The 27,096-nt window shown below is 49.1% G+C and overlaps 1 protein-coding gene across 2 annotated transcripts in view; it reads left to right on the plus strand.

Moving 5' to 3' along the window:
• Positions 1-27,096, plus strand: part of CASTOR2 (cytosolic arginine sensor for mTORC1 subunit 2) — a 157,644-nt gene that overhangs the window by 104,456 nt on the left and 26,092 nt on the right. The window contains exon 1 of one of the 2 annotated variants that reach the window (XM_064166313.1): positions 17,285-17,421. The exons of the other annotated variant lie outside the window; for it this stretch is intronic. Coding sequence (XP_064022383.1) covers positions 17,286-17,421 — 136 coding nt within the window. The 5' untranslated portion in view covers position 17,285. Of the gene's footprint in view, positions 1-17,284; positions 17,422-27,096 lie in introns of those variants that run through there. 2 annotated transcript variants of the gene reach the window in all.

Below are 27,096 nucleotides of genomic sequence, written 5' to 3' on the forward strand. Positions count from 1 at the left end.
TCCTTTTAAATCCCAAATTCTGACTATGAACCTATTTTAGGTGGAAGATACAATTCACAGTGGTTAATTCTTTCAGAGCAGCAGAAAAACTCAAGCTTAGTTTCTTCTGTAATCTCCTGCCAAACTTTCCACATAGCATCTAAGCAAGAAGTGGAAAACATCATGTCCCCAGGTTTGCTTTGCAGGAGCTCTGTCCATGTTCTTTTGCTTTTTCACTCTCCCTGGGTTGTCCATCCCCACATTTTGCCCAAGCACTCTCCTGTTTATTTGACAAGATTTGCCAGCTCCTCTTTGGTTCCAACTCCCCTACTTCCACATGCATTGAAGTTTTGAAGTTGGAATGAACTGCACCTCCACAGTCACAGTCTGCATTTATTGTGTGAGCTGGTTTTGGAGTACATGAAATTGAAGAGTTTCATAAGGTGTGAGAGGTTATTTCTCAAGGGCTGGAGGTGTCAGCAGCACTAAGCTTGTGCCTGCCATAGAATCATAGAATCAACCAGGTTGGAAGAGACCTCCAACATGCCCTTGGAGGGTCCCCAGCAACCACATTTCTTTATCTTTGTATCTTGCACATTGCTGGGCAGACTGTAAGTGAAATAGTAATCTCAGGAGTCCTGCTGAAGTAACTGTGTCTGCAAGGTATTTATTTCACAGTTGTTTTTCTCTCCTGCTTCCCTGGGCTCGGCTAAGATGTTTATTTACTGAAACACTTTGAGCTGAACTTGTGTAATTAAGAGTTGCCAGTTTACATAATGCCTGTGTGTATGTACCTCTATTTGTAGATGCATGTATTTATCCAGGGATGGAGAAGGGGATTAGGCACAAACATTTTTAGCTGTCCTTTGTCAGAAACTCGTCCTTAAACTCTAGCTTCAAATTGGAAAGTATATTAAGCTTTAATATATTTAGTGAGAGCATCTTCAAGGACCAGCAGCCCAGGACCAAGCCAAGGGTTTCTTTAGCTGGTGAATTAATTAGACAGCTCACACAGAGACATGAACATTCAAAACTGAGGGCAGCCCAGCAGGAGCAGGGTATCCTCAGGAGCTCGGTGGCAGGTTGTGTCCTGATCTCTCAGCACTGCTGCAGTAGAGCTGGAATCCTCCTCAGTGAGATCAGATTTTAGGTTTGATGAATTAGTTTGTGGGTAATATATTTTTAATTCAAAAAAGAAAACGAGCTAGAGCTGAGCCTTCAGAGATGTGGGCTGAGGATTTATGTGGGTCATCGTGAGGATGAGCCTCTGGTGGCTGAGCCTCTGGTGGCTGCCTATTTTGGCATTTCAACCAGTGAACAAAAAAATAGAGCAGTCTCTTGAACAAGCTCTCTGCTGTTTGCAGCAGACAGGAGTGCCTGCTCTGATGGATGTTTACCATGCCTCTTCATGCTCCAAACAGAGAAGAGATCATTTTCCTCCCAGACAAATTCATTTTTAGAGTTTGTATAAACAAATTCTTGACCTAGATGAAGACTCCAGCATGCCCCAGTGTGCCTGGCTTTAGTGGCTTGTATGTACCTTTACAAGGAAATGTATTTATGTGTCCAAGAATCATGGGCCATTCATGCCAGCTTCTCAGATTGCCTCCCAGCTGGATGAAAGGAAACCACAAACTGAAACCAGTTTGCTTTCAAAAGTACAACCTGTGTCTCATAAACAGGGAGTTCAAAAGAACTGCAGAGTACACTTCACCAACCCCAGAGACACACTCTGGAGAGCAGGAGGTTTAATGGCAATGCCCTTAGTGGAGCAATGGCTGCACCTTCAAGGCATATGCACCTGCTTACTTTTGAGCATATTAAGCTGAGGCTTAGAGAGCCACTCGTGTGTTGAATGTGGCTTCAGTAGCCAAAAGGTCAGGACTTCTTCGTGTGCCCCCCAGCACAAGTAGTGTGGGAGGGCAGCTGGAGGGAGCCTAGCTCCTTACAGTGGGAAGGAGGAGAGTATCAGATGAGGTTTCACTCACATGAAATCCTCCTTATGTGAGTGTTGCTGACTTGGGTTATGTGACAAGGGCAGTTGATGGTCTGCTGGAAGTGCAAAACCCTGATTTGGAGCAGGGTTGTTCAGCACAGCAGACAAGGCACAAGCTGGAGCGCTCACTGCAGGGCAGCGCTGATGGGCGCCACAGTATTTCAGAAGGAGTTGGTCGCTGCCTTTCCCCAGCTGCTTTAGAAATTCTCTCCAGTTGAAGAGTTTCTGGAGGGAAATTTAATACCAAAGACAGAGCCAATTCTATAGAGATTCCTGTGGTTGGGTTTGGTATGTTTTTGATGGGTTGTTCTAGGTGGGGACACTTGGGTTGTCAGTTTCGATTAGTCGAGCTGCCGATGTAGATTGCAGCCTGCTTCCTTGTTTGAAAGTGGAAAAGTGATGCTTAAAAAGCACTTGGTGGAAAATTGGGGAAAGGAAAAGAATTACTTACTGCTTTTCATCTGCTGCTTTTCATGCTTTTGAATTTTTCTGGTTGTTTTTGTTGTTTTTCTTCCAGGGAGTTCAAGGCAGCTGGGTTCTGGTCTGTGACCAGGGCTCTCAGCCTCTGCTGGGGCATAAATAAGAATAGTTATGTGGTCCAGGAAGCAAAACACTGAAAGACTCTTGTGCATTTGGCAAGTTCTTTTTTGCCAAGCAACCATTACAGCTAGAAGGTTCTAGGTGGTAAATAAAGCACAGGAGATTCTAGGTCATAAATAAAGCACAGGAGGTTCTAGGTGGTAAATAAAGCACAGGAGATTCTAGGTCATAAATAAAGCACAGGAGGTTCTAGGTCATAAATAAAGCACAGGAGGTTCTAGTTCACAAATAAAGCACAGGAGTTTCTAAGTAGTAAATAAAGCACAGGAGGTTCTAGTTCATAAATAAAGCACAAGAGGTTCTAGGTCATAAATAAAGCACAGGAGATTCTAGGTCATAAATAAATAACAGGATATTCTAGGTTGTAAATAAAGCATGGAAAGTTCTAGGTCATAAGCAAAGAACAGAACATTCTAGGTCATAAATAACAGAAGGTTCTAGGTCATAAATAAAACATTGCAGGTTCTAGGTCATAAATAGAGCACAGGAGGTTCTAGGTCATAAATCAAGCACAGGAGGTTCTAGGTGGTAAATAAAGCACAGGATGTTCTAGATTGTGACTAAAACACAGGAGGTTCTAGATAATAAAGCATAGAAGGTTCTAGGTCATAAAGAACAGAAGGTTCTAGGTCATAACTAAGGCACTGAAAGTTCTTACTCCCAAGGTGAGCAGAAGACAGAGGCTTAATGTGAACAGTTTCCCCCATGGAAGAGGGCTGCCTTGATGAGCTGTGTGCTAATAAGTGGACAGAGTCGTTGCTGCTGGGTGGTGGCAATACACAGAATGGTTACAGTGTGCACATGTGCAACAACCTGTTGGGTTTGGTTCTTTTTCTCCTAGTTTCTTCCTTCAATTCTTTAACAATTTGGCTACCAAGAGGTTCTTGTGGATTAGAGAGTAAGATTGATTGGGCCTTTTCTGTCAGAGCAAGTGAGACAGGGTAGCCCCTTGTCAATAGAGGTCTCATTTAACCTGATCTTCCTGGGTTTGGTGGAGTAGTGGAACAAGAGATGGAGTTGGTGATGCATGTTGGATGAGTAGCTGGTGTGACTACTGGAAATGCATAGTGCTGAGTGGGATGGGGAGCACTTGATAAAGAGAAGGCCCTGGCATTCAGAAATGCCAGAGAGAAATTGTGTGGAAAATTCTTTCGACTAATGGTCTGAAAAATACTCTGCAAAGGCTATTTTCTACCCTTCCTTCTAATTACATCTTAAACATTAATAGCCTGAGCAACTGGAGAGTCACACACAACACACACTAATGTCACAGTTCACTTGGAGCAATTTGTTTTGTAAGATAATAAACTATGTCAGCAAAAGTTTAGAACTTGCTATAGGTGGGGCTGATGGCACAGCCTTCTTTTAGCTTTGCCCAGTGTTTCCCATCCAACGGCCCCAGGGCTGGGGTGAGATTGTCAGGGGAATGTCAAGGGACTTGACTTGCTCAAGATTGGGGTTTTGTCTGTTTAAGCCATTTTCAGGAGCAACTCGGAAGGAAATGCTGAAAAATCATGACATCATAGAATGGTTTGAGTTGGAAGAGGTTTTAAATATCACCTAGTCCAATGCCACTGCAGGGAGAAGGGAGATCTTCAACCAGATCAGATTGCTCAGAGCCCCATCTGACCTGACTTTGAACATTTCCAGGGTTGGAGCATCCCCAACCTCTCCAGGCAACCTACTCTAGTGCCTCACCCCTTCTTGCATCTAATCTAAACATAGAATCATAGAATCAACCAGGTTGGAAGAGACCTCCAAGCTCATCCAGTCCAACCTATCATCCAGCCCTGTCCAATCAACTAGACATGCCCTCTTTCAGCTTAAAACTGGCCTATCACTATACTGCCTGAGAAAGAATCCTTCCCATCTTTCCTGTAGACCCCCGTTAAGTACTGAAAAGCCACAATAAAGCCTCCCTGAAGGCATCGCCAGGCTGAACAACCCCAACTCACAGCCTGGCAGCCCTTCCTTTGAATAGCTCTAGTCCTCTCATGCTTTGGCAGGGAGATGTCCTTGCATGAGAAGGGATCTTCACCTTACTAAAACCATTCACACCAGGTATAGGCTTGGCGCACCTTGAGTGCTGTGTCCAGTTCTGGGCTCCTCAATTCAAGAGAGATGTTGAAATACTGGAGTGTGTCCAGAGAAGGGCAAGGAAGCTGGTGAGAGGCCTGGAGCACAGCCCTGTGAGGAGAGGCTGAGGGAGCTGCAGAAGAGGAGGCTCAGGGCAGAGCTCATTGCTGTCTACAACTAACTGAAGGGAGGCTGTAGCCAGGTGGGGTTGGGCTCTTCTGCCAGGCAAGAAGCAACAGAACAAGAAAAAACAGCCTCAAGTGGTGGCAGGGGAGGTCTAGTCTGGATGTTAGGAGGAAGTTGTTGTCAGAGAGAGTGATTGGCATTGGAATGGGCTGCCCAGGATGATGGTGGAGTCATGGTGCCTGGAGGTGTTGAAGCAAAGCCTGGCTGAGGCACTTAGAGCCATGGTCTGGTTGATTGGCTAGGGCTGGGTGCTAGGTTGGACTGGATGAGCTTGGAGATCTCTTCCAACCTGCTTGATTCTATGATTCTGTGATGATTCTAAATTGGAGAAACCTTACAGATAATGTCCAGCTGTACTGAGAAGAGTACATATAAGGGCACATATAAGTTGCAACCTAATGATAAATTAAATGTTAACGATTACTACCTCCAGGCAACAGCAGGTCAAGAGATTGCCTTTACCTCTCTGAAGTGCCGTCCATGCCACACATGGGAGAGATGGGGTTGCAGCAACCCAAGTTTTAGGGTTTTGTTGTTCTCTTTCATCTTCAGGATCAGTTGGGAGTCCTGGGAGTGGAGAGTCATCTCCAACTGTGTCTGGTTCAGAAGAAGTCCAGATTTGTTTACCCTAAGGAAGAGGTCATGCGAGTCCAATGCAGACACAACGGCTTTGTTCTGTAGGGCGCTTTGCTTCTATGCTTTCTTTCATGCCATGCTGCCCCATGATGTTCCACAACAACAGCAGGGCATGGCAGAGCTGAAAAGGTTAGCTGTCCTTTCATTTGTATGTTTGGGACCCAAGATTGGTAGGTCCAATTCTGTTTCTTCCAAATTAAGAGTTAGCTGTGTCATGGGAGTACTTTGGACAGAGAGTTGGAGAGGAGAGCCTGAAGGCAAGACTCTAAGCTGAGGATCATGGCGAGAAGTGAGGTTGCTGGTAGGGCTGTGTGCCTGTCTCCCCACAGGCTGAGCAGCTCAGGAGGACAGGATAAAGTTATGGAGCAGTGTTTTAATCTGCTTTCTTCCCTGGGACGACCATTGTATCTCTCACTCAGTTCTCTCAGATGTTGAATTTGTATGAAGATGCCTGCTTTATTTCTTTGCTTGAGAGCTTGTGCTGAGCTTCTGCTAAGCCCTGTCATGGGACTTTCTTGTGCTTTTGATTCCCTGCAATGCACAGAGAAGTTCCACTTCACACTTCTCGGATTATGGCTGCAGAAATGAATTTAAACTATTCTTGTCTGTACTTATCTTCTTTACTCTCCTAATGTTTCTCATGCTCTGAAAGCAGACAGAATGCATTTTTGCTTACGTCTGTTGTCTCTCTGTATTAGGCTGAAATGGAAACTCATAGGGGCAGGAAGCCTCTTTGGAAACAAGTGGAACCCCTTCAGAGTGCTGCTGTCTCTGATCTGCTTGTTCTCAGTAAAATGATCAGTGGAAACTTACATTGGAAACTTACATGGTACAAGCATCTAAAACAAAACTGCATGTTAAACCGAATCCTTCCCAGCTGGTGGGGGAGGCACGCTGGAGATATTGATGTCTGCTTGTCTGCTTGCTCTGGTCTTTAATTAGCAGCTCACCTTCCTGTGCAGAGTTTCTCTCTCTCCAGCTGTTAACCCCTGCAGGGTGAGCAGGTAGCAGCCAAGCTGCAGTGGGGCTGCCTGCTCAGCAATCTGCCCTCACCATCACCCCTCGAGTCTGTGCCGTGTTTTGCTTGAGGATCTCCAGAAGCAACAAAAGCAACTTTTTCTAAGGGCCTGTGGTGACAGGAGAAGGGGCAATGGTTTGAAACTAGAGCAGGGTAGATTTCAATTGGGCTTTAGGAAGAAGTTGTTTACTCCGAGGGTGGTGAGGCAGTGCAGTGGGTTGCCCAGAGAAGCTGTGGATGCCTCATGCCTGCAAGTGTTTAAGATCAGGATGGATGAAGCTTTGAGCAACCTGTTCTAGAGGGAGATGTCCCTGCCTGTGGTGGAAGGGGTTGGACCTGGATGATCTTTAAGGACCATTCTGTTATTCTGTGACTGAGCTCGAGCCATAACCATCACTTCCAGAGAGGGAAGCAGTGACTCTGATAGGACAGAAGAGTGAACTTGCTGCCTGCTTGCAGCCAGGCAGTGATTTGCTCTGCTACAGCTGCGCTGAGATACTGCAGTGGGACTAACACTGGGCACAGCCTGCTCACCCAGGACCCTGTGCAGACTCTGTGGGTCTCCTGCACCCTTTCAGTGGGTATTGTTTTAGCAGAGCTTTGATGAGCAGAGTTCACCCATTTTCTCTCATGCAGCCCAATCTGAAAACCTTTTGGTGGCGTTACTTTCCAAACTCTGATCCTTTTTTCTTTCCATTTCAAACATTTGCCCTTAGAATCATAGAATCATAGAATCAAGCAGGTTGGAAGAGACCTCCAACATCATCCAGTCCAACCTAGCACCCAGCCCTCTCCAATCAACCAGACCATGGCACTAAGTGCCTCATCCAGTCTTTTCTTGAAGACCTCCAGGGACGGTGCCTCCACCACCTCCCTGGGCAGCCCATTCCAATGCCAATCACTCTCTCTGTGAAGAACTTCTTCCTAATATCCAGCCTATACCTACCCTGGCACAACTTGAGACTGTGTCCCCTTGTTCTATTGCTGGTTACCTGGGAGAAGAGGCCACCCCCCACCTGGCTACAATGCCCCTTCAGGTAGTTGTAGACAGCAATGAGCTCTGCCCTGAGCCTTCTCTTCTCCAGGCTAAACACCCCCAGCTCCTTCATCCTCTCCTCATAGGATTTGTGCTCCAGGCCCCTCACCAGCTTTGTTGCCCTTCTCTGGACACCTTCCAGCACCTCAACATCTCTCTTGAATTGAGGGGCCCAGAAATGGACACAGTACTCAAGGTGTGTCCTGATCAGTGCTGAGTACAGGGGCAGAATAACCTCCCTTGTCCTACTGGCCACACTGTTCCTGATGCAGGCCAGGATGCCATTGGCTCTCTTGGCCACCTGGGCACACTGCTGCCTCATCTTCAGCTACTATCTATCAGTACCCCCAGGTCCCTTTCCTCCTGACTGCTCTCCAGCCACTCAGTCCCCAGCCTGTAGTGCTGCTTGGGGTTGTTGTGGCCAAAGTGCAGAACCCTGCACATGGCCTTGTTAAATCTCATCCCATCCCTTCAGTTGATGAGGATTTGCAATAATGCAAATAACCTCTTGCTGCATCTCAGGGGAGAGTAAACAATCTCTGTTGGGGAAGTTCTTTTTTCATAAGCATCTTTTTTCTTTCTCCCCCCCCCTCCCCCCCCCCCCCCCAATTTGAATGGAAAGCAATACTTTACTAATCTTTTTAAACTGTCAGCTTAATTTTGTGTTTGTTCCCAGTGTGACCTCCTGTCTCTGCAGCATTCTGGGCCGTTTGCAAACTGAGGGAAGTTAACAGACACTTGGCTCAGCACAAGTCGGCAGGGGCCACCAGCTTGAGGAAACGACAGCTCTCCTGACCCAGCCCAGGCAGGTTTGGGCATACCTGGAGCTGCAAGAGATGTTAATGCAGGCTGAGAGATGCTCCTAGTGGCTTGTGTCACGGGCTGTGACAATACATTTAATCAATAGGCTATTAGGTGGCAGCGAGCTCGCTATCGCTGGGTGGTTTCAAATCATGCATTAAACAGAACTGGGAATGATCTGGGGCTAACTGGCTCTGCCATAGACTGGCTCTGCCATAGACTGGCTCTCTTATGCCTGAAAATCATTTTGTTTGCTGTCTCTGTGGTACATGCTGCAGCTGTGCACAGCTCTCGTGGCAGGGAGAGTGGCAGCACTTCACCACACGCATGTAGGGAGAGGTGGTCTGTGTCTTGCAGCTTTGCTTTGGAAAGGCAGGAATTAGGAGCAGGGTATATTATCATCCCAGTTTTAGAGACTGAGAACTGAGGTAGAGAGAGATGGATGCTCTGCAAGATAATCTGTAGCAGGGACTGATTCCAGGCCGCCCCCCAAGCTGTTATTCTGTGCCCCAAATGGCCTCCTCTTTGCTGGAGCTGGTTTAAAAATACATGTCAGTGAAACAGAGCTTGCAGGCCTCTTTGGCTGAGTGCCTGCAGCTAATCACTAGAGATTTCACAGAGAAGTCTTTCAGAGTGTCTGTTTGATTAATGCTTCATATTTTGCAGATCTGAGGCTTTTTATTTTATTCTCAAATTTATTACATATCATTTATACCAGTTAAATATGTTTTAATTCCATCTTAAATACAATGGCACAAGCTTTCCAGTGAAGTTGGCTTTGTTTTTTTACCCTGCAGCAGCAGCAGCAGCAGCACATTTGCAGGGGCTCAGGCTTGGCTGTGCAGCTGGTTAGCTGGGATTGCTCACAGTCCTCTTGCACACACTTCCCCAGAAGCCCCATAAAAGTAAGAAACCAAGGAGCTCTGGAACACCATCCAGCTAAACCTCAGTGCATCATGCCTCAAGGTTCTGAGGGGTAGCTGCGCTGCTTTCAGAGGAGAGAGGTTTGATGCATCAGGCTGTTGCAAAGGCACATGCAGAGAGGCTGAGTGGGAAGGGGATTGTCTGTTTGGGTGCACTGAGATGTGGAGGTGGATGGAGCAAGGGAAGCAGCGAGCTGTTTGCCTCCTGGGCCCCTCAATTCAAGAAAGATGTTGAGGTGCTGGAACATGTCCAGAGAAGGGCAACAAAGCTGGTGAGGGGCCTGGAACACAAATCCTATGAGGAGAGGTTGAGGGAGCTGGGCCTGTTTAGCCTGGAGAAGAGGAGGCTCAGGGGTGATCTTATTACTGTCTACAACTACCTGAAGGGGCATTGTAGCCAGGTGGGGGGTGGCCTCTTCTCCCAGGCAACCAGCAATAGAACAAGGGGACACAGTCTCAAGTTGTGCCAGAGTAGGTATAGGCTGGATATTAGGAAGAAGTTCTTCACAGAGAGAGTGATTGGCATTGGAATGGGCTGCCCAGGGAGTTGGTGGAGGCACCGTCCCTGGGGGTCTTCAAGAAAAGCCTGGATGAGGCACTTAGTGCCATGGTCTGGTTGACTGGATAGGGCTGGGTGCTAGGTTGGACTGGATGGTGTTGGAGGTCTCTTCCAACCTGGTTGATTCTATGATTCTATGATTCTATGATTCCTGGCCTCTGATCTGGTATGGTTTGGGCTCTGATGTGAGCCCACAGCAGTGGCAGAGCATGGGTAAAATCCAGGAGTTCCTCCTGCCACATTTGCCGCTCTCCCTTCTGCCAAGTTGTTTGCAGTGCCTCAAGGACATCACAGTAGAGTCACTTTGGGCTTTGCCCCAGTCTGGTCCCTAAGCACGGGAGGTGAATACAGAACCCTATTCTTATCAGCCCTTTGCCCTGACTGGAGCTAATGGGGGCTGGGCAAAGAAGGCTCCTGATGCAGAAGGGCTGTGCTATCCTGTCCTGTCCTCGCAGAGCTCAGCATTTTCCTTGGCCCAACTCAGAGCATGTCAGAGTGAAACTTGATTTTTACAAGTTCACACAGTCTGTACGTGGCTCCCATCCTTTTAAATTAAACATCCTTTTCTTCCACACACCCCCCCCAAGCAGGAAGACCCCCTAGGCGTGCTCCCATTGTGGCCAGGCCGTTTGTTGCCAGCTCCTCCAGCACAACTGCTGCAGCAGCAGCAGCAAGCAACTGCAATGGGCTGTTTGGTGAACAGCGACCCACCATGTGCTCAGCTGTTGATTCCGGAGGACAGCTTTCCTCCCTGTCCCCATTTGCATGCATCCATGCATGAACAGCCCCCCGATACACATGTCCAGCCCTGCTGAAGGCTTCATTAACAGGGGATTTAGCAGTTGTGCCCTGTTTGCCTGCGGAGCTTTGATCTTGAGAAGGGCACTCAGCAGCAGAAACAGCCCTGTGCCCGAGCCCATATCAAATGCCTTTATCCCGAGCACCTGGGGCTGGAGGCTCAGCAGGGCAGAGCAGCTTTGAAATGAATTAGGAGCATTTCTCCTGAGAACCATAAACGTTTGTCTCAGTTAAGCTTGTTTTTGCTCTTTCCTGGTGCTGCCACTGATGGCTTATTGTAAAATCCCCTAATGGCTTGCACAGAGGAGAAAACCATGACAAATGCAAGTCAACTTGGTGCTTTGGCCTGTTTTGACACTTGCTTCTGTAATCTTTCCAGTCCTGAGTGACAAATGGCAATATTCTTTGTGGTTAGCGTGGACCACTTGCAGGGCAGTATGGAGCAGGAGCCTCAAGCTTTCATGCCTACACAGCTCAGCTTCTCAGACTAGCTTTTCCATCAAATTATTCTTTCCTCAGTTCTCAAAGATGGTAATAGGTAGGTGTCAGAAGCCCATAGAACAGAGCAAGGCTGTGTTCCCCAGGTAGTGATACACTCAGTATATTTGATAAGTTTTTGTGTGCTATTCCTTCCCCTTCCAACTGCAGGACTGCAATGTCCAGTTCTGGGCTCCTCAATTCAAGAGAGATGTTGAGGTACTGGAACGTGTCCAGAGAAAGGCAACAAAGCTGGTGAGGGGCCTGGAGCACAGCCCTGTGAGGAGAGGCTGAGGGAGATGGGGGTGTGCAGCCTGCAGAAGAGGAGGCTCAGAGCAGAGCTCATTGCTGTCTACAACTACCTGAAGGGAGGCTGTAGCCAGGTGGGGTTGGGCTCTTCTGCCAGGCAACCAGCAGCAGAACAAGGGGACACAGTCTCAAGTTGTGCCAGGGGAAGCATAGGCTGGATGTTAGGAGGAAGTTCTTGCCAGAGAGAGTGATTGGCATTGGAATGGGCTGCCCAGGGAGGTGGAGGAGTCGCCATCCCTGGAGGTGTTGAAGCAAATCCTGGATATGGCACTTAGTTCCATGGTCTGGTTGACTGGCCAGGGCTGGGTGCTAGGTTGGCCTGGATGATCTTGGAGATCTCTTCCAACCTGGTTGATTCTGTGATTCTCTGACTTTAGCCCAAACCTAGCACTGTCATGCCAACTAACTGGGTTTTATCCCTTCTGCTCCCCCTTTGTCCTGCTTCCTTGGCTTTTCACTCGTGGTCACACAACCAGCCCTGCCAGGCTGTCCTTCTTCACAGGGCTGCAGTCACTGCCTTCAGAGCCACTGTGAGCAATGGGGGTCTGCTGTGTGCCACAACAGCTTTTAAAGCTAGAAAGCTGCTTTCTGAATCGACTCAGTGCTCTCCAGGCAGCTGCATTTATATTTTCTCCTTCTCTCCTCTCTCAGGGTTGTTTTTGTTCCCATCTGTGACACCCAGTGACACACTCAGCACGATGCCTTCCCATCTAGGTAGCCCAGGGTTATTTATAAACCTAGCACAAGTCGGGAGACCATTACTGGGTTTGGGAGGTGGGAGAGTGAAACAGCAGAAGGGAGCAGCTTGCTAGCCAAAGAGTGATAGTTTGTCACATCATCTCTTTTGCTCTTTCTGGAACTGGACCATTTGTTTTGGAGGACCAGCCCGAAAAAGGCAGAGTTATTGAGTGCTGTGTCTGTCAGAGAGGCTTTGTGCTGGGGTAGCAAAAGCAAAGGGAGCCCTTGCCTAAGCCAGTTGGGCAGTGTGATGTGGGAACTGGTGGTGTGCCACTGAACTGATTTTTGCCATGCATTCAGAGTCACAGAGCCTGCTCCAGCTCTTTTTAGGCTCAGAGATAGGAAATACTTCTAGCTTTTGGAAACTTACTTCTTTTTTTTTTTCCCCATGTAGCACCTGGTTTGGAAGCAAAAGTCTCAGTTCTGCCAGTATGGCTGTTAGAAAGAAAAGATAAAGAATAAGCCAGGGGAAGATTTTAAAGGAGCACCAATGGGCAATGATGTCGCTGGCAGATAAAGAAAACCTCCTTCAGTTTTCCCTTAGCATCTCTTACGTAGTGCTCCCCCTCCCTTTATTTTTGTCTTCTGAGCTATCATCACAAGGAGATAAAAAAACCCTCCAGCATTGAGAAATTTTAGTGTCTGCACAGAATCACAGCCTGTCCCTTTAAACTACAGATAAGCCTTAGTGGAATTTCTATTCTGGGAATAGTTAATTCTGTTTGAGGCTGGGCAAGACAGAAGCGCTCACAGGCTTAGTAACAATATTTTTACTCCATTTGATTTCTCTCCTAAGGATTTGCCTCCTTTATTTGATGGTAAATGCAATTATTGATCAATCTCCTCCTAAGGAGATGATCTGGCGGGGGGGGGGTGGGTGGGAAAATAAACAAAAAAAAATAAACAAAGGGAAAAAAAAGCCAAAAAGCCTAAAAAAGAGTGTTTGTAGCTGTAGTGCTGTTATATAATAGCCATTATGTAATGCCTGTTGGTGCCAACTAAAAATATACTGAAGATAGCTTCCAATTCATTGAAGCATTTAACTAGCATCGTCCCAGGGTCTCTGGTTTGGGATTCAAACCCTTCTGCAGATGTTGAGAAGAGCTTATGAATCCCCAGGACCACACAGCAACCTGTTCTTCTAGCCCTCTTTTTTTTTTTTTTTTAGTCCAGTCTTCTTTTTTCTCTTCTACTTGGGAGTTTTAGAAATGCTAAAGATGCCTCTTGAAGCCTCCTCTTAGCACACCCCACTGACCACGCCGTTGGTCCTTGCAGCCCCTTTGCTGGTGCTTTGTGCAGCTGAGCTTCAGATGCCCATGCTAGACCTCAGGAGGAGGTGAGCATGCAGCATAGCAGGGAATAGATTTTGCAATTGCTCATGCAGCAGCCATGGAAAACTCGACAGCTTCATGGGCAGAGAAGACTCTTGGAGCTGAGCTGCAGCTAAAAGTATGTTGCCTTTTCCATCCTTAAGCCCCTCCTTGAACTGCCAGCAGGACCTGACATCCATGCCCAAATGTTCAGCCCAGCTGCAATTGCAGAAGTGGAGTAAACCCCCAAGGTGCCCTCAGTCAGCACTGGAGAGGTGTGATGCTGACCATGTTTTGCACTTATTTTCCATAACAGAACACTGCTGTGGCTGTGCAGGGCCTGGAGCACCATTCCCAGAGGCAGGGCAGGCAGCCCAGGCTGAGCAGTGCTGTAAGATGGAAATGCCTCAGCTGGAGCTGGAGGGCAGCGGCAGATTCTCAGGGGCAGGAGCATCAGCCGTGGTCCCTTGACAGAGTCAGGGAACAGGGGGACATGCCAGGCTTCTGGAGGTGACCCCAGGAGGAGCTGCAGGGAGCTGATACAGGCAGCAGCAGTGAGCTGCACTGCTGATGGAGACCCTGCAAGGTTTCTTATTTTGACAGCAGAAGCCCAAATAGCCGTGAGCAAAAGCCTCTTTCCACTCTCCCAGGCAGGATTTCAGCCTGCATAGAGACTTGTAGCACTGTCAATAGCACCATGTATCACAAAATCATGTGAGGTCTGTAATTAGAGCCTCACAGTACTACCAGGAGAGGGTAACTGGACGTGTTATCACCACAGGTGAAACTGAGCTGTGGCTGAAGTACCTTCAGTCGGATCATGCAGGGATTCGGGAAGCAGGGTTTGGACTCCTCATCTTTTTGCTCTAATTGCCATTTCTGTTTCTTATCACCAAGGACAGCCACTGTGCTGTTTTATACCTGAGCATGACACCAGAATATCAGTGTCACTGGTATAAATCTAGATTCAGGTTTCTTATGACAGCAGATGCATCCTGTTAATGAGCTATGGCATCCCTGTGGTCAAGGAGACTAATTGCTTCCATTCCAGGAGGCACAGGGGGACTGTTATAGGTGAGCAAAGATTGTGTCTTAACTGTCCAAGGCCTCCAGGATCACTGGTTCAGTCCCCAGTGGGTTTTCTTTTTCCAAAGAGCAAAGGTTGAGTCTATTTGCAGAGAATTTGTTTTGCATGAGTGGGGCTTTTTAGTCTGGAGAGAAGACTGAGAGGGGATCTAATAAATGTGTATAAATATCTCAGAGCTGGGTATCAAGAAGGAAGGGACAGGGACAGCGTCCTGGCCTGCATCAGGAACAGTGTGACCAGTAGGACAAAGGAGGTTATTCTGCCCCTGTACTCAGCACTGGTCAGGCCACACCTTGAGTGCTGTGTCCAGTTCTGGGCCCCTCAATTCAAGAGAGATGTTGAGGTGCTGGAAGGTGTCCAGAGAAGGGCAACAAAGCTGGTGAGGGGCCTGGAGCACAGCCCTGTGATGAGAGGCTGAGGGAGCTGGGGGTGTTTAACCTGGAGAAGAGGAGGCTCAGGGGTGACCTCATTGCTGTCTACAACTACCTAAAGGGACATTGTAGCCAGGTGGGGGGTGGCCTCTTCTGCCAGGCAACCAGCAACAGAACAAGGGGACACAGCCTCAAGTTGTGCCAGGGAAAGTATAGGCTGGATGTTAGGAGGAAGTTGTTGTCAGAGAGAGTGGTTGGCATTGGAATGGGCTGCCCAGGGAGGTGGTGGAGTCACCATCCCTGGAGGTGTTGAAGCCAAGCCTGGCTGAGGCACTTGGTGCCATGGTCTAGTTGACTGGCTAGGGCTGGGTGCTAGGTTGGACTGGATGATGTTGGAGGTCTCTTCCAGCCTGGTTGATTCTATGATTCTATGATTCTCTGACTTGTCCCCTGTGATAAGACAAGGGGTAAACTACAGCACAGGAAGTTCCACCTCAACATGAGGAAGAAATTCTTTACTGTAAGGCTCCCCAGAAAGGTTGTGGAGTCTCCTTCTCTGGAGACTTCTAAGACCTGTCTGGATGCGTTCCTGTGCCACCTGCAATTGATTCTATGGTCCTGCCCTGACAGGGAATTTGGACTTGAAGTCATCTCCAGAGGTGCCTTCCAACCCCTAACAGCCTGTGATCCTGTAATTTGTCTGCAACCGAGCAAGAGTTACGTACATCATGTGGTGCGTTTTGCTCTTGAAGGTGCAGCACAAATCATTAGTATCCATAGTAATTAGTGGTGTTGCTATTGCTTTATTACAGCAACATGAGTGCAGATAACTCCTGGTTAAACTCAATTTCCTCTGCAGGAACAGAAATGTTGACAAACTAATGAAGGGAACCAAGGGTGCCCTGCAACAGAGTTGGCTCCGTGTCAGCCGCAATGGCAAGTGCAGTTATGCTGCATCCAGGTTTAAGGAGGGGGAAATCCTGATGAGTAGAAGTAGGATTTTACCAAACAAGTATTTTTGCCTGCTTGCTTTTAAATAAGCTGCCTGCTTTCTGCCACATCAGCTGGACTTCGTGGCCCAGCTCCTGGTCAGGTGAAAGAAGCCTTTCTCCTGGAAGATGTCTGTGTAGGAAAAGCAGTAGGTCAGGGCATGGAAATCGTATCCCTGTGTGATCAAACAGCATAACCTGCTTGTGTGTTGATGCTTGTCTCTGACAGTTGCTGAGTGGAGCAATGGGAATGCTTACTCAAAACCACCACAAATTAGGTGAGTGATCACTGTGTAGCACTATGGAATAAAGATGATTCTCTGATTCTATGATTTAGGACTCTACAGCCTCGGGCCAGCATGATTTGCTTTCTGTGGGGTGAGCCACTTGTCTGCAGCGCTTATTGCTTTATTTGTGTGAAGAGGGGGAGAGAGCCTGCAAAGCAGCTTTGCTGATGAGGCTGTTAGCAGAAGCCACTCTCCACTCCCTTGTGTTCGTGCCAGGTGGCAGACAGAGGAGCACAAAAGCTGGGGCAAAGAAGGGCCCATGGCTTCAGTGCCTTCTGGGTCCAGCCGAGCGCATGTGGAGCACTAGCTGGACTCTGGTGCTCTTCTCTTGGTGATGCCAGCAGCATCTTAACTAAAGGTGTGGCCGTGGATGTTTTCGTGCCAGCAGAGCTGAAAGTCTACTGCACTGCACTGATACCACAATCCACTGTCCTGTGCTTATGGGAGGTTCAGGGGGGTAAGTGTCATGGGGCAGATGCTAGTGAAGCCTGGAGACCATTGCACTGCAAAGTCCTGGCTCTGCATTCTCTGTGGACCTCTAATGGGGCCAGTCTGGGGAGCTGGCTGTCTTGCTCCATGGTTTTGCATACTGGTGAGCAAGCCGTGTTGAGAAGAGCATTCATTAGGTTCTGAATAGGCACAAATAAAGCAGGCAGCACTGTATCAGCGATATTGTTGTGGGGGATTGTTATTTAAAACAGGGTTTCATCTAGAAGCTTTGACCAGCTCTTTGACTGGAAATCAGCTGGGTTTGTTATTGTGCCTGTGTTTAAATTGTGCTTTCCCTTTTAATCTCTTTAGCCTACATCTTGTATTAAAAATCCACTTAATTTTATGACCAGAAGACACCCTGGCTGCTCCTCCCTGTAACAACTGCTTCCCCACCAAATATGCCACAGCCATTAAATCGACCCCCGCAGTGACCTGCATATCTTGAAGCATTTAAATGAGTTCTACAAATTAGGCTTTTAGGATTAGTCATCGTAGATTTGCAGCATCATTGGTGTGTTGCCAAGGGCCCCAGGTTTGTCACCATGACTACTACTGCAGGGTTACTGAGAAACACAAACTGCAGGAAAGTTTATTAAACAGAAGGCTCACATGCCAGGATGGGATGGGATGGGAGCCGTGGCCATGCCACCGCCATGCCGTGGGGACTGTCTGCTTGCTGGTACCCAGCGCAGCCCACAGCTGGGGCTCCAGAGGGGAGAGGATGCTGTTCTCCACCCAAGGGAAACCACCATCGTATGTATTCCTTGCATTGTCACTTGTGCCTGGACAGCAGGTCTCGTTGTTTTGAGGTGGGGAGGCAGTGTGGGAGTGTGTGCTTAGTCCTCACCATGCTCTAATCCTGTGGGGATTGTCCCTTGCCAGGAAAGGCTGTCCCCGCCATGGGATGTAAAGCTGCTGGAGGGCTGATCGTGTGATGAAGCATTTTTAAGGACAGAATGCCCTGCTACTGTCTTGATGAGATCAGTGGGCATGAATTGTCAAGTTTGGGGTGATTGTATTTGAGTCTGAGTGCTGAAAAACAGGATGCTGTGGTTTGTCTTCATCGGGGAATATCCAAACCAGCTCTCCTCTGCTGTTGCTTCTTTAAATGTATTCCTGCCTTGTGCAAGGGGAAACTCCTGACCCTGTGTCCACCTTCCTTCCTAGACCTCCTTCAGACACATGGGAATTAGGGTTTTAGAAATAGGACTGCTGGAAATTCCTAAGCACCACCCCTTCAAGATTTGTGCCCTTCTACCACTTGACAACCTTGCCCTGTAGCTCTGCTTCTTCCCATGCTGTTTTCTCCATGCATGCACACGAGTTTGCTTGGGGACTCAAGAAAAGAACAGGGGCATTTGGTAGCCTCTCCTTGGCATGTTTTTCCCCACAGTGATGATATGTAAGGTTCTTTCTCATGTAGTCATCTCCTCAGCCAGAGCCTCACAGGGCTCAGGACCAAAGTCATCCTTCTGGCTTCAACCTTCTGTCCTCTCTGACACATGTCCTGGACAATCTTATTCAGCCTTTCAGCAGAGTGCCAGGAATTATCACAGAATGTTCACTGGCACTTAATAAAAGTAGGGTCAAAGCTATGAAATGTCTTTTACAGTCCTTGGAGGGAGAGGGAAAGCCAGGGGATGGTTCTTAGCTCCCCACCAGCTCTGCAGGCCCTTTCTCCTGCCCTAGGCAATGCTGATAAACTGCACTGCTTAGTACAGGGCAGGACTAGAGCCTGTCCTCAGAGGGCATTTCTCCTCCTGCATGAACCTGCCTTTCCCATCTCACCCCGTCCTTTCCTGCTTCTCAGGACATCCTCACAGGTCTGATGGCTGAGTGTCTCTGTAAGGATGGCTGTGCTGTCTGCAAGTGAGATGCTCCCTGTGCTGTTCCACCAGTTCTGGGATGCCAGCTTACCCTCTTGGCGTGGAGGCCCGAGTGGGGTTTTTGCTTCTGAAAGAGACTCTTTGAATTCAAAACACAGCAAATTCCTGGTGGAGGCAGCTGACAGATCATGCTCTGCAAGGGCTCCACGCCTGAGACTTGCTCTTCTGTGGTCTCTCCCTGACCTTCCAGCAACAGTGCCAAAAACCTCTGTCGTGGGTTACAGATCAAAAATACATAAATAGAACAAACCAACACTCTGGGGTCAGAAAGGGGACAAATGCTCCTGATGCCAGCTCACATGTGTGGCCTCAAGACAAATTGCCTGTCCTACAGCCTGCTGCTGACTGGAGAGGAGAGCCTTGCTGCATGTGCAGAAGCTGGCACGCTTGTGTGCTGTGTATAGGAGCATGCCTGTAGATGCACACAGGCACCTTATCTGTTTCTGTGCTAGCAGGCCACCACAGCCCAACTGCTAACTCACTTTGGAGGTTTCCCACTTAAACCATCCTGGTTTCCCTTGTATGTTTTGTTTTCACTTCTAATTTCCCACAAATGAGCGGTCAGGGAGTTCTGCTACCACTCTCCTGAAGGTTTCCTTCCCCTGAGCTAATCCTTTTGCAGGAGATTTTCACTTCTGCACTAAAGTGCTTGTTAGAGGTCTGTGTGGGTGACTAAATGCTGTTTGCTTTGCAGTGTCGGTCCCATTCCACATTGGTATTTGTCCTGAATGTTCTGGAGAAAGAGAGGAAAACTACATTTTCCCTTCAGACCCAGCTCAGTGCAAGTGAATTCTGTGCCAGTTTCTTCCCAGGCTGCCCGCACTGAGCCGATGGTTAGAGCAGTGGGAATAAAGAAGTGAAATCCTGAGTTGTGGTAATCCTGTTTGGGTGAACTGCCTGCCTCCAAAGTGCACAGCCTGGTGTGGCAATCAGCTCGGGTTTAATTACTGCTAATGCTGCTGTCTGGGTGGCAGGCAGTGCTGGGTTACCCCAAAGCCTGGCTGGCTGAGGAACACCAATGTGCTCCGCAGGGAAGCGCACACATGCAGAGAGCCAATCTCTCTGCTTGGCTGGTTCCAACCAAACTTGCTGGAGGCAGAGGAAAAGCTCTCAAGGATCTCAGATTCCTGCAATTAATTGTGCAAATTGGTGAGCAGGAAATGGGAGCAGTGTCCCTGCTCAACCTTCCTCACTCCAAGGAGAGGTCCTGTGCTGCACATCCAGGGGGCCATACTTCCTTGTGTGCATTGCTGCCATTGCATCACGCTGCAGACAGCAGATGCCAAGGAAAGGGAAGCCAGCACTGGGAGAATGGTTGTTGCTGCCTCCTCCCCTGAGTGTGAGCCCCTCCTTGAGCCTGTCTTTGCCTTCTCTTCACCACATTAATCTCTTTTCTTGGTTTGTTCATTGTTTTTTTTCCCACCCTCTGGCAGTTGCCATAAAAATAACAGAATGAAATGCTGAAGAAGAGGTGACAGTGCCATCACATCTCTCACAATGTATATGGCTTTTGGATCCAGTCCCTGGGGCTGGGTGATTTTGGGTGCTCCCTTGTAGTACGATGTTGTAATCTATCAGTGTGTACTCTTGAACTGTCTTGTTCTTTGTCGCTCAGGGTAATAATTACCCAGATGGGTTTACCTTCCAAATGCTTTGCAGCTATTAATCACTCAGCAGCATTCCTGAAAGGACAGGGTTTGTATCCCCATTACATCAAAAAGGAAAGCAAGACGAAGAAGGTAGCAACAAAACTTCACAGGAAGTGTCTGCTGCTCTGGGGTGGGTCAGTTTTTTTGGGGGGGGTGTTGCAATTTGCAACCTGCTATTTCTGAGGTGCTGTGTCCCCAAACAGTGCCAGGCTGAGAGCAGCATTTGTGCAGTCAGACTTTTGTGTGTGCCAGGGTGGGGAGAGGCTTTTGAAAAACTGCCCCTGAATTAGAAAGTTGATTTAAGAGTGGACTTAGATCAGCTTTCTTCCAACTGTGAGCCTTGTTTTTCTGGAGGACACTGCAGAGAAACAGGGGGTGAGTTCCCAGCGAAGCCAGCACGGCCTGAGGACAGGCAGCAGTTTGTAGCTTCGTGTAGTCATGAAGCTAAAATGTTAACCAGCAAACTGGAATGCAGAGGGGACTCAGGTTTTGCCAAACACCAGCCCACCAGGAAAAATCCCTGCTGTCTCCCATTGCTTCACTTGCAGCTCACCCTTACATCCTGACCATTTTTATTCATGCTTTCTAGCCTGTCCCGCTGCATCTCTCTGCATCCCAGCAGAGGAAGTGCTGTGATCAAATGTTAATGCTCAGGAAGATCTAGCTGTGAGCAGCAGTGCTCACATCCTGCTGTTTAATTTTCCTTGTCATGGGCTGCACTGATCAGTGGCAGGGACTTTCCTCCCTCTGCCTCCCAGCTCCTCCTGCACAGAGCTGGCCATTGCTACCTTCCTCCCTCCCAGCACTAAGTATGTGGTGTGCCCTCTCTCTAATACTCCTTATCAGGGCCCAGCTTTGTTTGCTTGCATAATTCCCTCAGTGCCTTATCAGATTAGCATGATTTCAAAGTGTTAAGAGCATCAGTGCCTGAAAGACTTTTGCACTCGGCTTGTCTTGGCCTCCCTGTGTTCAGATTAGATGCAAACACATTCATGAGAACAGAACACTGCTTCAACAAAGGTGGTTTTCTTTTCATCCTAGATTAATAATGGAAGCATGGAGACCTGTTAGAAAAGAGCAAGGCTTTCTCTTGTAGTTGCTTTAATCCTTGTTATGTCTTTGGTATCTGGCTCTTTCGTGGGTTGGCTGCTCAGGAATGGTGGAGCAAGCCCCCCAGGTCCCACAGCAAAGGCCATGTGTGCTTCTTTGGGCCATGGGCAGAGGGAGTGATCCCTCTTGGTCCCAGTGGGTCGGAGAACAGCAGGGCCTGTCTGAGCAAATGTCACATTTCTCCCTGGGGAGTTTGGAGATCCTTTCTGTCGCTTAAAGAAGGGCTGTGAAGAGGTTACACTGGAGTCAGCCACAGTCATGCCTTCTTCCTGCCCTTCCTCCTCTTCCAATAGCAACCTTAAAGCATGTTACATCTCTGTGAGCATCATGTCAGCACATAGGACATCGGGAGATTTTCCTGCTCCTAGCAGTGGCAGGAATAATCAGACTGATGTCTGACTGACATAGGTCCAGGATGACATAGGTATTGGTGTGTGCACTGTGCAGCAGTCTGGTTGGAGAGGGTCACCCAACCCCTGCAAGGATGCTTGCTCCTCTGGAGATGCTGGTCCTGAGCCTGAGCTGGTCCTGAGTCTTGCTGCAGACCTGGGCAGAGCCTTCACTGAGCTGGTACCCACCTGCTTAATGTGTTTGTCTTGTGGTCAGCTTTCACCTCATGTCCATCCACATACCTAGCACAGCTAGGATCTGTTTACAGAGTACTTTTGCCTTTCTTGAAGTGCTGGGATGCAGTACAAATAGGTTTATGGTGTAACTGGAGAGATCTCTCTAGTTCTAGCCAGGCACATACCCATTCCTGAGGGGCAGTGTCAGCAGCCCCTCCAGCTCCCTCCTGCCCCACTTTTGCCTGGCTGCAAAAGCATCCAGCAGCCACATTCATACTGTAGCCTGGGCTCGGCCAGAGCCAGGCGATGACTTTCATATCCAGAAAGATCTGTTGTTATTCCTGCTTGCTCTCACCCTTTCCTTACCACCCTGGCTGCAAATTCCCATCCTTTGGCTTGCTGAATAATTTCGAGGTGCTAATTGCCCTGCACCACAGCTGATCCATTGATCTGGAACGCAAACAGTCTGGAGGTAATTTTCTGTCTGAGCCGGTCTGGGGCTTGCACAAGTGCTGGTGTTTGTTTCCTTGCTTTTAATTTCCTGCAAAGAAAAGCTTTTGTGTGGCTCTGGATGAGATGCCTGTGCCTGTGCCTCCCTCCACGGCTGCTCCATCGGGCCACGTGGGTCTCCAGGAAAACTGACACTAACAATACCCATTCCTTGTGGAATTGAAGCCTGGGAGTGAGAATTGATAAGTCCTGCTCGGTCATGTCTCTCTGTCAAAACCCTTAGTCTGCTCCTTGAGGTGTCAGGGTTGGGCTAGATGACCTTTAAAGGTCTCTTCCAACCCCATTCCGTGATGCTGTGGTCCAGGGACTTGGGGCTGCTTAGTCTGGAGGGGGGATTTAATAAAGGTTTATAACTGTCTGAGGGCTGGGTCAGGAGGGAGGGACAGGCTCTGCTCATTGCTCCCTGCATAGGACAAGGAGCAGTGGATGGAAGCTGCAGCACAGGAGGTTCCACCTCAACACAAGGGGGAACTTCTTGACTGTAAGGGTCTCAGAGCACTGGCACAGGCTGCCCAGAGAGGTTGTGGAGTTTCCTCCTCTGGTGACTTTCAAGGCCTGTCTGGATGTGTTCCTGTGTGACCTGAGCTAGATTGTATGGTCCTGCTCTGGCAAGGGGCGTTGGGCTCAGTGATCTCTTTGGGTTCCTTCCAACCCCTAACATCCTCTGAATCCTGTGATCCTGCGACTTCTAGTCCTGCGTTTGGGGCAGGCTGGGAGCAGATCAGACTCTTTTTCCTATTAGAAGAATCCCTGTCCTGTTAGCTAAGGTCTTGGAGGTAGAGAATGCTCATCTTGGAGGACTCAGCCATCCCTTTCTGTGCCATCTCTTTCTCCAGCAGCTGACCAGAAAGAAAGCAGCGCTGGGTAACCGCTGAAGCACACAGCCTGCAGCCTGCCCAGCAAAGGGTTAATTCTTCTCTGGCTATTGCTTCCCGCAGCCTCAGCAGAAGCGTTGTGCCTTTGCAGGGGTGTGGGATGATGTAATGCTAGCAGCTCCCGGGGCTCTGGTAGTAGGAGGCGATGCAAAAATAAACTCATCTGCATTCGTTTCTCTCCCCAGCTTGTGTGCACCGGTCGGGTTTACCTGGAGGACCTGCTCTGGTACCTTGTGAATAAAAGCAGTGGTGCTTTTGCTAGTCGGGGTAGAGGGCAAGGTCAGTGCTGCAGCTTGTGGCAGGCAGCAGGGCAAGGGGCCAAAGGGGGCACACAGCCCAGTGCCAGGGAGCTGCACCCCTCCGAGACAGCAGCGTTGGTGACTAGAGCACAGGGCGAGCTTTGCTGGGAGCGATCTTTGTCTGCAGGTGCAGTGTGTACAGCAGAAATGGGTGGCACTTGTCTACCCCTGGATCACAAGCAGCTTCTGGAAAGTGAAATGCAACACAGCACCCACGGCTCTCCAGACAAGTGGGGGAGAGAAGGTGCCCATGGCTCAGACCCCTTCTGATGAAATACTGCAGCTAGGCTGGGTCACGAGTGGAGGAGAGCTCCAAGGTAGGGGCAGGGGAGATGTTTGCACCATTTGCATTCCTGGCCTCTTTCTGGGCTGGTGAATCCTGTCCCTCTGGCAGATCTGTCACTTTGGCAGGAGGAAAGGTTCACTCCCCACCAGTGCCTTGCTCTGTGCCTTTGGAGGGATGCTGGCTCCTGTGCATTAACCCATAGCTTGAAGGACTTCATTTCTTCTGCTGATGTTTCAGAAGGATCTGCCTGAGTGAGTGTGTGCAGCCCTCACACCTTGTACTTGACTTCCCAGAAATGGCAAAGACTAATGGCTTCTCTGGAAAAAGTCAACATCCTCCCAGCCATGGAAAGATTTTCCCAGTTCAGAAATTCCCTGTCTGTTCACCAGGCCACACATAGAGGAGGAAAGGGGAGAGAGAAAGAGACAGAGAAAGAAAGAGAGAGAGGAGGAGAAGAGAAGAGAAGAGAAGAGAAGAGAAGAGAAGAGAAGAGAAGAGAAGAGAAGAGAAGAGAAGAGAAGAGAAGAGAAGAGAAGAGAAGAGAAGAGAAGAGAAGAGAAGAGAAGAGAAGAGAAGAGAAGAGAGAAAGAGAGAAAGGAGGGGGAGAGGAGAGGAGAGGAGAGGAGAGGAGAGGAGAGGAGAGGAGAGGAGAGGAGAGGAGAGGAGAGGAGAGGAGAGGAGAGGAGAGGAGAGGAGAGGAGAGGAGAGGAGAGGAGAGGAGAGGAGAGGAGAGGAGAGGAGAGGAGAGGAGAGGAGAGGAGAGGAGAGGGGAGGGGAGGGGAGGGGAGGGGAGGGGAGGGGAGGGGAGGGGAGGGGAGGGGAGGGGAGGGGAGGGGAGGGGAGGGGAGGGGAGGGGAGGGGAGGGGAGGGGAGGGGAGGGGAGGGGAGGGGAGGGGAGGGGAGGGGAGGGGAGGGGAGGGGAGGGGAGGGGAGGGGAGGGGAGGGGAGGGGAGGGGAGGGGAGGGGAGAGGAGGAGGAATGGAAGATATTACAAACTAGAAACAGAGCTGGTGTGAATCCTTTTCCTGGCACCAGCCTGTGTCACCTGCATGCCAGGCACTAGTGGGAGATGAGGTTGGAGCAGAGCTCAACTGGTCTGTGTGGCTGACAGCTGGGAAGGGTCTTTGCTTTTCATGGTGATGGGCTTAGGTGACAAGAGTCAAACAGGTGTCATCCTCACAATGGGAGCCAGCCAGCACAGCCAGGTTTCTCTCTGGTTTGCCTACAGGCATGTCTATACTGCCCAAAATGTCCCCTTAGACTGATGTCATTGGGAGGTGCTTTGGATCCATTCTGTACTCTTCAGAGTGAGATGGGAACACCCAGAAAATGGACCTGTGTGATGATCTGTCCTTGGACACTATTGAATCTGCTTCTGGTCTGACTCAGTGTGGTCATTGGTGTGTATCCAGAAGCTCTCCAAGAAGGCTGTCATCTCCTCCCTGTCTTTAAGTGGAACAAGGGGAGGAGGACAGCTAGAAAAACACTTGGGAAATTGGAGAGGTTGAGTTTTACATGTAAAGATACTTGCCTTGCAGAGCCCTGCTCTAGCACTGGGCATCAGACAGCCACCTGAACATTTCAAATGGCCTGTCTCATTCCTTTCACTGCCTTAGCCGTGTCTGTGCCTCTGGGCATGACCCAGGATGCTCACTAGACTGGCTGCAACAGAACAAGGGACCCCAGCAGCACTTCCAGGAACAATGATCTCATATACCACAAGGGGAACAGCTTCATTCACCTTTTTTTCTTGCCCTAACCTTAATTCCAGGCTGAGGTGAAGGATACCAGTCTGGGAGCTTCCATGAAGGCAGGGAAAAATGATGGCAGCAGCAAAATCCCTGCAGAGCTCAGTACACAGCACACATCAGACATTAAATAGTGAGATAGGGATGGGCATATGAGCTCATGTGGATCTTCAGGGAGTTGTGCTGGGAGCCTCTGTGGAGCAGGCTGGACTGCAGCAGGTCAGGATGTGCCACAGAACCTCATTGCTTGGGTTTGTGGTTACTGTGGGACAAGGAGAGGCTCCAAAGAGTGTTGCTGATCTCTGGTTGCTGAGATCAGCTCTCTGTCAGGTCAACAAGAGGGGTGCTAATCCTTTGCTCAAAGAGGGGCAAGCTGAAATTTGGGGTTATACTTCCTGATTTTCAGGGCAATATCTTGTGCTTCACATGGCTGGAGAGGAGAAGACTCCCAGGAGACCTTATGGTGGCCTTCCAGTATCTGAAGGGGACCTACCAGAGAGCTGGTGAGGGACTTTTTAGGGTGTCAGGTGGTGATAGGACTGGGGGGAATGGAGCAAAAATAGAAGTGGGCAGATTCAGATTGGATGTTAGGAAGAAGTTCTTCCCCATGAGGGTGGTGAGACACTGGTAGAGGTTGCCCAGGGAGGCAGTGAAAGCCCCATCCCTGGAAGTTTTTAAGGCCAGGCTGGTGATGACTCTGAGCACCCTGATAGAGCTTGAGGTGTTCCCTGTCCATGGCAGGGGGTTGGAGCTGCATGATCCTTGAGGTCCCTTCCAAGCCTGGCAGTTCTGTGATTGCAAACACATGCACTTTCCCCTGGGGAATCCTGGCTGCTCATGCATGCCAGAGGATTCAGCTGCTCTCCAGATGCAGACCAAAGGGGTCTTATTTTGGTTGTAGGTTGGAACCTAACAGACAGAGCCAAAAAAGCAACTGCTTGAGTTTCTGCAGCTGTTGCTTCTTTTCCTGTTTCAGAGGGAAAGAGGAGGCATGGAAACCCCTCACCTTAGTGGCACAAGCACCCTTAGGGGTGGCTCTGAATGCCACAGGTGGCTTTGGGAAAACTGCATGGTGTGAAAACAGCAGGAGACAAGTGAAGGGCCTTTAAGTGGCCTTCAAGTGGCCAACTCACATCTCCTGAGATTATTTTTGGTGCTGTTCCTGTAAAGCCCAGGAACCACAATGCTCTGGGGTGCCAGCATTTCAAATATCAACTGAGAGAGAGACTTTAGCAACCAAACACTTCTTGTGCAATGGAAACACAAGTAAGGGGGGGGGGGGAAATGTGATGTGCTCAAGGACACCTCACAAGCTAGTGACAGAGTAAGGCAGGTAAGCCATAGTTATTGACTCCAGGTCACTGTGATGGACTCACAGCATCCACCTTCAATGCTGGCCCCCTTGCCACTGCCCAGCACCACAGAATCACAGAAAGGTAGGGATGGGAAAGGAAAGACCATCTAGTCTAAGCCCTTGCCAGAGCAGGATCACCAAGAAC

Source organism: Pogoniulus pusillus, chromosome 27, assembly GCF_015220805.1.
Source record: "Pogoniulus pusillus isolate bPogPus1 chromosome 27, bPogPus1.pri, whole genome shotgun sequence".
Classification (NCBI taxonomy): domain Eukaryota; kingdom Metazoa; phylum Chordata; class Aves; order Piciformes; family Lybiidae; genus Pogoniulus; species Pogoniulus pusillus.